The sequence below is a fragment of the Octopus bimaculoides genome, chromosome 11 (assembly GCF_001194135.2).
Source record: "Octopus bimaculoides isolate UCB-OBI-ISO-001 chromosome 11, ASM119413v2, whole genome shotgun sequence".
NCBI classification, from domain to species: Eukaryota; Metazoa; Mollusca; class Cephalopoda; order Octopoda; family Octopodidae; genus Octopus; species Octopus bimaculoides.
In genome coordinates, this window is record NC_068991.1 from 67,371,947 (window position 1) to 67,383,774 (window position 11,828).

General features: G+C 37.1%; 1 protein-coding gene across 2 annotated transcripts in view; it reads right to left on the minus strand.

Moving 5' to 3' along the window:
- LOC106876704 (DNA helicase MCM8) overlaps positions 1-11,828 on the minus strand; it is a 63,143-nt gene that overhangs the window by 6,267 nt on the left and 45,048 nt on the right. For both annotated transcript variants that reach the window (XM_014925367.2, XM_014925366.2), the window contains exons 24-26: positions 9,257-9,343; positions 6,879-6,944; positions 1,870-2,039 (exon numbers count right to left, since the gene is read on the minus strand). In XM_014925367.2, the coding sequence (XP_014780853.1) occupies positions 1,870-2,039; positions 6,879-6,944; positions 9,257-9,343 (323 nt within the window). The remainder of the gene's footprint in view (positions 1-1,869; positions 2,040-6,878; positions 6,945-9,256; positions 9,344-11,828) is intronic.

Below are 11,828 nucleotides of genomic sequence, written 5' to 3' on the forward strand. Positions count from 1 at the left end.
ATAAATGAGAAAAAAACGAACGTGAGGATGTGCCCAAGAAATGTATTAGCTTGACACTTAGTGAAAGAAGAGAGTTTGAGGTTTTGAGCATAGCTCTTCGTCGGAAAGCTAGGTAGGTACAATAGCCAGGAGCGTCTCTGGATTTAATTATCCCTTAGAGGTATTAAACCCCTCTAAGGGATAATATATATATATTCGCCATGATAGATCACTGACCACTACATTTATATATTTTTTCTCCTTGTTTCTTTCTGTGTTCCTTTCAGTTGAAGAGCATAGGCTCAAAACGTTAAAGACTTTTTCAATTCCCGAGCGTTATACTAATACATCCATTTGTTGTTTACACCACCTGTCTTCGTCTGTTGTTTTTTTTTGTAAATTCTCCCATATATATATATATATATAGTGTAGGTATCAGTTAGAGGGGTTTAATACCTCTAAGGGATAATTAAATCCAGAGACGCTCCTGGCTATTACCTAGGTAGGTACAATCTTTTGTAAGGTTGTACTGTAGCAGGTGGTTCGGTTGGTAAACCGGAGTTTAGGTTATATAGAAGAAAATGGATATATATATATATATATATTTTATTATATGTATTTATTTTCTCTTAGTTAATAATTAACTCCGACAAAATAAATTGGTTAATAGATACCAGGGTAGCAAAGATCACAAAATGACTGTGGTGTAACTCCTGTTTATGAGGTAGAAACTCCCTGTTATTTTGGGTAATTGAGAAAATATAGAAATTTAATAAATGGAGTAATACAAACATATGCGTATTACTCGATTTATTAAAATCATATATATATATATATATATACGACAGGCTTTCAGTTTCTGTCTACCAAATTAACACACAAGGCTTTGGTTGGCCTAAGGATATAGTAGAAGATACCTGCCCAAGGTGCCACGCAGTGTGATTAAACCCGGAACCATGTGGTTGGGAAGCAAGCTTCTTACAACATAGCCACTCCTGCACCTATGAAAGCCACACCTGCCCCTATAGTACATTGGGAAGTATGTGTGTGTGTGTGTTTGTTTACTCATGTCTTGTTGTTTTGACATCATTATGTTATAGTTTGTAAAGCTCAGATTCACAGGTAACACAAAGTAAACAGGTGTGCTTCTCTGAAACTGCGCAGAAGTGAATTACTTGTAAGAAAACATCAAGCCAATCAATCTCATTAGAATTGTAATTCATTTCTTACATATGCACACAACCAAGAATATTTGGTGGTGGTGGTGGTGGTGGTGATGTGGGGGAAGGAACTGTTGGTAATATTGAGCTAAAAGTATGACTGGTACGGTATTGCATTGACTCTGGAGGGACGTAAAGTAAAGTTAAACACAGGATTCAAAGACTTTAAATTAAATTAGTAATAAATAATACATAGACACAGGCATGGTTTCCCAGCTACATGGTTTTAAGTTCAGTTCTACTGTGAGGCGCACTGGGAAGTGTGTGTGTGTGTGATTTTGTGTGCATGTGTGCTCGTGCATCTGTGTGTGCGCACATGTATGCCTGGATGCACGTGCATGTCTTCACGTTCCGAGTTCAAATTCCGCTGAGGTCGACTTTGCCTTTCATCCTTTCGAGGTCGATAAATTAAGTACCAGTTGTGTACTGGGGTCGATCTAATCGACTGCCCCCCTCCCCCAAAATTTCGGGCCTTGTGCCTAGAATAGAAAAGAATATTTATACCTACTTAAACATTGGATGTTCAATTAGAACAAACTATACTGCAGTAGATATCACGAGAGAACCTCTCATATTGGTCTTTGGTGCAAAATGCATTCTTGCTTATATCTTTTCTTAGCATCAACATTTCAAAAGAAGAGTAGATATTTTGAAAGAATAAACGACATACCTGTATTTCATAATGGTTATTACATCTTCTGCATCTTCTTTAGTAGCTTCTTCTCGAAGTTCGGCCCTGGCACGAGCTTCAGTGAGCCGAATCAGAGATTCTAGCTGTCTGGTAGTTATTGGTGTGGAATCTCGGCTATGGTGCTGACGTCGTAAATCTAGATAGAATTTCTTAAAAGACAAATTTGAAAAAAGATATGTATAAAAAGTCAGTAAATTAGGCGCAGGAGTGGCTGTGTGGTAAGTAGCTTGCTTACCAACCACATGGTTCTGGGTTCAGTCTCACTGCGTGGCACCTTGGGTAAGTGTCTTCTACTATAGCCTTGGGCTGACCAAAGCCTTGTGAGTGGATTTGGTAGACGGAAACTGAAAGAAGCCCGTCGTATATATGTATATATATATATATATATATATATATATGTATGTGTGTTTGTGTGTCTGTGTTTGTCCCCCCACCATCGCTTGACAACTGATGCTGGTGTGTTTATGTCCCCGTAACTTAGCTGTTCAGCAAAAAGAGACCGATAGAATAAGTACTAGGCTTCCAAAGAATAAGTCCTGGGGTCGATTTGCTCGACTAAAGGTGGTGCTCCAGCATGGCCGCAGTCAAATGACTGAAACAAGTAAAAGAGTAAAGAAGTAAATTAATATAACATGACTTGCAATGATTATAATAACGAAATAGCATCGTCACTGTTGCCATCATTCCTGTTGTGATTATTAAAGTTGTTGTTGCATCTTTGTTGTTGTATTGTTGTCATCACCATCATCAGCAACAGAAGCAACAAAGGTAAAAGAGACACAGCAGAGAGGCAGGTTAAGAAACTTCGAGTCAATAAAGTTTTATGCAAGTTGGTAGAAAGAGTCATACTAAAGCTAATGCTAAACAGTGGTTATGCTGAACATGCAACAGTTTGGGTCTGTACCAGAATGTGGAATTATATACATTATATTTTTGATGTAATTGTTGGCACTCCGTCGCTTACGACGTCGAGGGTTCCAGTTGATCCGATCAACGGAACAGCCTGCTCTTGAAATTAACGTGCAAGTGGCTGAGCACTCTACAGACACGTGTACCCTTAACGTAGTTCTCGGGGATATTCAGCGTGACACAGAGTGTGACAAGGTTGACCCTTTGAATTACAGGCACAACAGAAACAGGAAGTAAGAGTGAGAGAAAGTTGTGGTGGAAGAGTACAGCAGGGTTCGCCACCATCTCCTGCCGGAGCCTTGTGGAGCTTTAGGTGTTTTTGCTCAATAAACACTCACAACGCCTGGTCTGTGAATCGAAACCGCGATTCTATGACTGCAAGTCTGCTGCCCTAACCACTGGGCCATTGCGCCTCCACTTTGATGTAATAAACATTATATTTTTGATGTAATAACTGCAAGGGAGCTCACAGACAAATATACTTTATATTTGTTGACCTGGAGAAGGATTTTGATGGGGTTCTGGTATTGAGGAAATTAGGTGTGGATGAAGGATTCAGAGAAACATTTCAGGTGATGGGTGAGAGTACTATTAGCACACATCCACTCAGTTGAAGAGGCTTTTTTGTCTTGTGGGTAAGTCACTTGGTGACCTCACTAATGGCGATGCCACAAAAATAACATTAAGTGGCTGGCATTAGGAAGGGCATCCGGCCATAGAAACCATACCAAAGCAGACACTTGACCTCGATGCAGTCCTTCAGTGTGTTGAATCCTGTCGAAAATGTCCAACCCATGCCAGCATTGAAGATGGACATTAAGTGATGGTGATGAGCTTTGAAGTAGATGACAGTTGGTGATAAGCTGTTTTTCAGACTTAAGTAATCTATGTCAACATGAAACAATGATGACAAAGAGGAATAAAATTGAGGAAATTCTTCGGTGAAGTCTTCAGTCAGATTTATTGGTTAGAAAATAAATTATTCATTTATCTTCACAAACAACTCAGACAAAATATTTCAAAGAAATCAATACTATGATACAACCCAGGGACATTAATAAATATAAGAGAAGGGACTCTATGATATTACAATCTATCACAATGGCACAAGTGGTAGGATATAGTCTATTGGATACAACACAATGCAATACAAATGAAAATAGTGAACAATTTGATATATTGAATAGACGTCAGTAATATAATGTAATATGAAAGGAATCATGATATATCTTATGGGAATTAAAATAAGATGCAATATAAGTGAAAATAATCAATAATATAACAGCTGAGATGAAATGATAATCTATGATCTGTTGATTTAAGAATCATTCTACAAAAAAAGTTATTTAGTTGTAAGACACTGTCATTGTTAGAAGAATATCGAAGCTACATTTGAACTGATTGTTTCAGAATGTTTGTTTTGTCCTCTTCAAAGAGCTCGGTTTTATGGCTAGTATATATATATATCTTGTCAATTATGAACCAGATTTAATCTATAGCCAAATTGTCTGAGATATTTGGCCTTATCAATCCACTGCTCTACTGACATGAAATACTAAGTTGGATGTCATGTATAGCATTTCATTACTGTAGTACACAAACGTTAGTGTTGAGTACAAGACTAAAGTGGAGACAAACACGATTTGGAATCATTTAGCTCATATCGTTAAAATGAGACAACAATGGGCATCAACAGGATAAGTGATGAAATAGGATGCAGACGCTGGAACTGGATTGGACACATTCTCAAACAAGATCAAGAAAGCAATTGTATGGTGACACTGAAGTGGCAACCTGAGATGAAAAGAGCAGCAGGGTACTCTAGGACTAGATGGCAAAGGACCATTGACAAGGAAAGGAAACAAGAAGGGTGAAAAAGCTGGAATGAGACCAGAATAGTGACAGAAAACAGCTGGTTGGAGAGATCATGCTGTGGCCTTATGTGCCTCGTGGCACAGAGAGAACTAACTAAAATGACTTGATCAGAAATGTAAGAAATCCAGAAGTGCGGTATGTTGGTATCTTTTGAAAAGACATTTCAAGTATGTGGGTAGGACACATTAATAGAGAATACTGTACTGAATCTTGATGTATCAGACTATTACATATACAGGGTGTCCCAGAATTAACTATCTATTTCAATGAAATCGAGTAAAATTTTTTTTAAAAATTGACAGAATTGTGTTTGTTACTGAATTATGATACCAAAGCAAATAGATTTATAAATCTTATATCAAATTACGGAGATGTACTTGCATAGCAAGTGACCTGATCTGAGATTGTGTGCTGGAACGAAAACAATTGCAGCGTGGAAGGTGTTTATAAGCCATTTAAAATAACACACAAAAGCCGTCAGATTCCCTTCAACATTTAAATTTGATTTGTCAAAATATTTTCGTTGCTTTGAGATCGCGACCTGTTCACTGACAAAATTGTGCTGCATTACAATTTTGTCAGTGAACAGGTCACGATCTCAAAGCGACAAAAATATTTTGACAAATCAAATTTAAATGTTGAAGTGTATCTGATGGTCTTTGTGTGTTATTTTAAATGGCTTATAAACACCTTCCACGCTGCAATTGTCTTATATCAAAACTTTATTGAAAATTTTCAACATGTGTTCTGTATCCCTGCAAATTTCAAATCTATCCTTAGTGCTGTGAAACACATTTTGAACCATTTCAGGAGTTATCTCCTGCAGTGCTAACCAAATGCATTGAGTTCCAGCTAAATTATTGCTTCATCTTGGGAATGGCAGTAGAGAAAATGATTGCAACCAAATTGAAAAGAAAAAAGCTGTCATGGACAGATAAGTGGGTTTCAACAGGAATGAAAATAAAATTATAAAATTATAAACAAAATAAAAAAATTCATATACTTTTAACACATATTAAACATGGCAAACATAGATAAAAGTGAGTTTTTAAAAAAAGATGTCTGCTTTCACAGAAAGAGATAATTACCTCTGGGACATCCTGGAGAGGTACAAATTCTCATTGTTTAGGTCACAGATGGGTCATGTTCTGCAAGTAGGCCATCAAGGACTGCTCTGTGGGCTTTAGACCTTTTCTAAGAATTTTCTAAATTTAATGTATTTGTGTGTCACTGAGCAGTTACTCTTTTACTTGTTTCAGTCATTTGACTGCGGCCATGCTGGAGCACTGCTTTTAGTCGAGCAAATCAACCCCAGGACTTATTCTTTGTAAGCCTAGTACTTATTCTATCGGTCTCTTTTTGCCGAACCGCTAAGTTACGGGGACATAAACACACCAGCATCGGTTGTCAAGCGATGTTGTGGGGACAAACACAAACATATATACACACACATACATATATATATATATATATACATATATACGACAAGCTTCTTTCAGTTTCCGTCTACCAAATCCACTCACAAGGCTTTGGTCAGCCTGAGGCTATAGTGGAAGACACTTGCCCAAGGTGCCACGCAGTGGAACTGAACCCAGAACCATGTGGTTCGTAAGCAAGCTACTTACCACACAGCCACTCCTGCGCCTATACTTACCACACAGCCACTCCTATAACTTTTAAATGGCCTTCTTTAATTTTTTCCTCTAGTAATGGAAATGGGGGAATACAAAGGGATATTTTTCTATGAAAGATATAATATATTGAAAATGAATGATATTCATAACCCATGCTAGCATGGAAAGCGGACGTTAAAAAACAAACACGTGATCTCAAAATGGGGAAACACAAGCTTACACACATTCTTTTATATGTTTCAGCTCAAAGGCTATGGCCATGCTGGACCACTGCCAGCAAAAAATATCAGTGCTTTGGGTGAAGGGCACGGACATTTTAATGAGTTTACTGCACTGTAGTTTCCGTCTATCAAATTCATTCACAAGGCTTTGGTTGGTCTGGGGTTAGGACAGAAGAAGACACTTGCCCAAGGTGCCATGGAGAGTAACCGAACCCAAAACCATGTGGTTGGGAAGCAAACTTCTTAGCCACATAACCATGTCTGCACTTACAGATATTAACAGTAAACCAATAACCATTTGTTTTGTATGGCTGCTTGGTCCCTAGCAAGTGCCAACCAGAGATATTACCTGTAAAACAGAAGCAGCTTCTTTTCCAATCTTTGGGTGGACATATTTACGAGCATATCCAACATACTGAAAACAAACAGGAAACAAATAAATCAGTTACATAGTTCGGAATTAGAGTGATTTACTTTTTTTTTAGAAATCAAATATCGAAATCAAGAAATTAAAAAAACAAAAAACAAAAAAAAAAAACTAAAACAAAATTATATATGGAGAGACTGTTTGGAGTTCATGCTTTTCTCAAGAGGTTAAATGGAGGTGATTGTGATCTTCATGGATTTCTCTGTTGTGAAATAACAGCAACAACAAAGCAACAACAACAATAACAATAACAGCCATTGCTTCTTTTACTTTCCATCTACCATTTTCAGTCACAAAGCTTGGTTGGCCCAGGGCTGTAGCAGAAGACACTTGCCCAAGATGTCATGCAGTGGGTCTGAACACAAAATCATGAAGTCGGGAAGCAAACTTCTTACCCACATAGTATATCAACAGAGTTTGTTTGGCTGCTGCTGCTGTTATTGTTTGTGATATTCTAATTCATTTAAGACAAGCTGACTTTAATACCTTGACGGCTTTTGCGAGATAAAGGATAGAAAGTAAAAAAAGAAAAGAAAAAGAAAACGATAGCATCTGCATGACCTCAGAGAGGAAGTTCATTAAGTAATATGTGTGTTTTAGTCAAGGTTACTGATTCATATGGATTCTTGATAAAACACTCTTTAGATTTACCTCATTGCTATCATTTCAAAGGCCAAAAACTATGACAGTCATTAATTGTGTGCATGTTTTGTAGGTAAGTAATTAAACAGGAACGTCAAGAGGATTTGATAATTTAACTTAATTGATTATTTTGATTGGAATTTTGAACTCATTAAAAAAATAGATTCAATCTTGGGCTGATCTTTATGTAAATTAGTTTATATGAAATCTTTTTTTAACTGAATCATCACTGATTCTGGGTTTGAAACATTGATGTTGTAATGATTTATAAACTTCTAAGGTGAATGTAAAATGATTCTTTTTGGGAAAAGTGGATCTCGAAGCACACAAAGATATAAATAATAATATGTAAAATGGAAGTGGAGAGACAAGTTACTGAAGAGATTGCAAGAGTGCAATGAAATAATTTAACAAAAAACTATATAAATTAATAAAGGACTGAACCAGTGCGTGTGTTTATTACCGGCATAATGCCTTTCCCAAGGTTTAATTGTATGTAAATATTGATTTCAAATTTTGGCACAAGGCCAGCAATTTCGGGGGAGTGGGTAATTTCATTACATCCACCCCAGTGTTCAAAAGATACTTATTTTATCGGCTCTGAAAGGATGAAAAGCAAAGTCAACCTCGGTGGAATTTGAACTCAGAATTTCAAGATGGATGAAATGCTGCTAAGTATTTTACTTGGTGTGGTAAGAATTCTTATTTCTTTACTGATGTTGCAACTCATTCCTACAGCTGAGTGAACTGGAGCAATGTGAAATAAAGTGTCTTGCTCAAGAACACAACACAAAGCCCTGTCTGGGAATTGAACTCAACCTCATGACTGTGTGTCTGATGCTCTAACCACTGAGCCATGTGCCAAAATTTGAAATCAATATTTACATACAATTAAACTTTGGGAGAGGCATTATGCTGAGGGAGTAAATCCCTACAGAAAATCTGGAGTGAGAGTCCCTAATCTGATATGTACGGTTATACTTAACCAATATCTGGCATCCTGACTTGTCATATCTATGAGTAAAGAGGTGGTATGTATACTTGGGACTTGGCACTTACTCCTGGAAACAGCTCAGGTACAGCAGAAGTGGTTAAGTTAAAGTCTCTGCAATACTGTCAACCAATGACAAAAAAAAACCAAAAAACAACCATATCTCAAATCTCTTCCTTTATCGTTCATTTCTGTTCTGGAATAGAATCATTACAGGACTGAGTTTTTGTTCAGTAGGCTGTTATGAGTTAAGTAAATCTCACAGACAACATTTCACACTGTCAAGGAAATTAAGGCTAATGAGCCAGACATTATTATCAAAGACTATCAGGATACCTTGCCTCCTAATTATATCAATTTCAACCTATGAAAATAAATCTGTGAAAGAGATGGAAATACAATTTACAATTAAAATCCTGTTGCTAATATTAATATCCAGAATGTAAAGGGATTAAAAACAGTAATTTTGATTTTGAAATACAGTCATGGATTAGTTTAGTTAATGAAAGGACTCTCATTTGACAGGTAAAATAACAATTATTTCTGAGTGAGCTGTCAGAGTCAGCTATTTTTGCCAAACAATGAAACATAATGACATAGTTAACTGTTAAGAATGTGTTTAAAATTTGAATATAGTAGAGAGAAACAACAACACAAAACACTCTACCTTCCGGAATAGCTGAGGAGGAATTAGATCAATTTTCTCATATGGATGTATGGTAAGTCTTTCTTGGAGTGTCATATTTGAGAGATCCTGTTTGAAAGACAAATAGAATACATCAAATATATACATTTGTCGATGTCAGATATATAACACAGCATGTTATGAAATGTGAATAGTAAATGTATTGGTGGTGAAATTGATGGTAATTAATGTGGAAGTGAAATGTAAGCAATTAATATTGTAGGGAAATGGGTAGGTAGGAAATGTAGTATAATGTGTGTAGGGTAATATATGTGGGTAGTTACAATAGTGGTGAAATGTGAATAGTTGATGTAGAAATGAAATGTGGGCAGTTTAACTGAGAGTGAAATGTGACTCGGTAAAAATATAGTAGTGAAATGTGTGCAGTTAGAAGGAAGAAAAAGGAAGATGAAATGTGGTTAGTTAAAATAGAGGGCTTATTCGGAGCAGCTGATGTAGAAATGAAATGTGGGCAGTTGATGAAGTGAAAAGTGGGCAGTTGATGAAGTGAAAAGTCGGCAGTTAAAATTCAAGTGAGATAAGAGTAATTGATGAAGGAGAAGTTAATGTGGTAGTGAGGTCTAGGCAGTGAACATGGCACAATGGTGTAACAAAATGTGAACAGACATTGTTGGTAGTTGATGTGGAGGTGAAATGTTAGCAGTTGATATGGGCATTTTATATGGTAGTGAAATGTAAGTAGTTAAAAGGGTATTGTTATCATCATCATCATCATCATGGGTTGGACGATTTGACTGAGGACTGGCGAACCAGATGGCTGCACCAGGCTCCAATCTGATTTGGCAGAGTTTCTATAGCTGAATGCCCTTCCTAACACCAAGCACTTCGAGAGTGTAGTGGGTGCTTTTACGTGTCACTGGCACGAAGATCAGTCAGGCAGTACTGGTATCGGCCACATTCAAATGGTGCTTTTTACGTACCACCTGCACAGGAGCCAGTCCGGCAGCACTGGCAACAACCACACTTGAATGGTGTTTTTTACATGCCACCGGCATAGGAGCCAGTCATATAGTTGAAATTTACAGAAAAACAAAAGACAAAGATAGGTATATAAACAACAAACTGGTGTATTAGTTTAATGCTTGGGAAGGTGAGAAAGTCTTTTACATTTCGAGCCTAAGCTCTTCAGCAGAAAGGAACAAGGAAATAAACAGAGAGAATTAAAAGCTTCTAGAGCTAGCGGTTAATCATCGCGGCATATATATATATATATATATATATATATATATATATATATATATATACACACACATCCATACATATTGTTGACATCATAGGAATTTAGGAACTACAAGAACCTGAAGTAATTCTTTTAAGAAATGGTGAAGCTTCAAGCAAATAAAGATACAAATAATAGTGTGTAAATTTGGGGTTAAAAGTCCTTTGGATAGAAGGTGTCAGGAAGGGTAATAAGCCATCAAAACTGTGCCAAAACAGACTTTGCCAGGGCTGGTGCCATGTGAAAAGCATCCAGTCTACTCTGTAAAGTGGTTGGCATTTGGAAAGGCATCCAGCTGTAAAAACCATGCCAAAACCGACAGTAAAACCTGGTGCAGTCCTCTGACTTACCAGCTCCTGTCAAGCCATCCAACCCATGCCAGCATGGAAAACAGACGTTAAATGATGATGATGATGAGCCTAGGGTGGTGTACTGACAGAATTGTTAGTACAGAAGATAGGATACCTTGTAGTGTTTGTTTTGGCTCTCATTGTGAATTGAAATCCCACTGTAGCCTATTATAGATTTAATCCGTTTCTTGGTTTAATACTATAACCCAATCCTTCAGTTCCTACAGAGAAGTTCATTTTGTTGCAAGCTTAAAGACCTTACCTCTGGCTTGAGTATTCCTTCCTCTCTCACTCTAAATAGTCTCGGAGGCCCTGTAAAAGGGCCATGGGTATTACCCTACTGTCATGACTAAGCAATGGAAGACAAAATTTGTCATCAGGTGTCTTATTGCTAGATATATACATAGCATCAGGCTGGATTTGAACTAGGAACCTTTATCATTACACAAACATTATTTATGTTCTTATCTACTAGGATACTGACACATGTACACAATGAATGCCATATTTATTTTCAGACATATATAAAGTCAAATCAAAAGATAGAAAATACTAGCTATCTGTACAGTATACTGTACATAATCTTATCAGAGAATATGCAACTTCTGTTATTCAAGGTTGATGACACTTAGATCGAATTTATTTCAGATCTGCACATATACACACACACAAACACACTCTCTCTCTCTCTCTCTCTCTCTCACACACACACACACACACATGCACACTCTCTCACACACACTATTGCATTAAAATAATAAAGCAGAAATGAATATAACTGTGTGTGTATGTGTATTTTAAATGGCTTATGACTACAATTGTCTTCTTCTTCTTCTCCTTCTTCTCTTGCTCCTCCACTTCTTCTTCTCCTCCTCCTTCTTCTCTTGCTCTTCTTCTTCTTCTCCTTCTTCTCTTGCTCTTCTTCTTCTCCTCCTCCTCCTCCTTCTCTTCTTCTTCGTCTCCC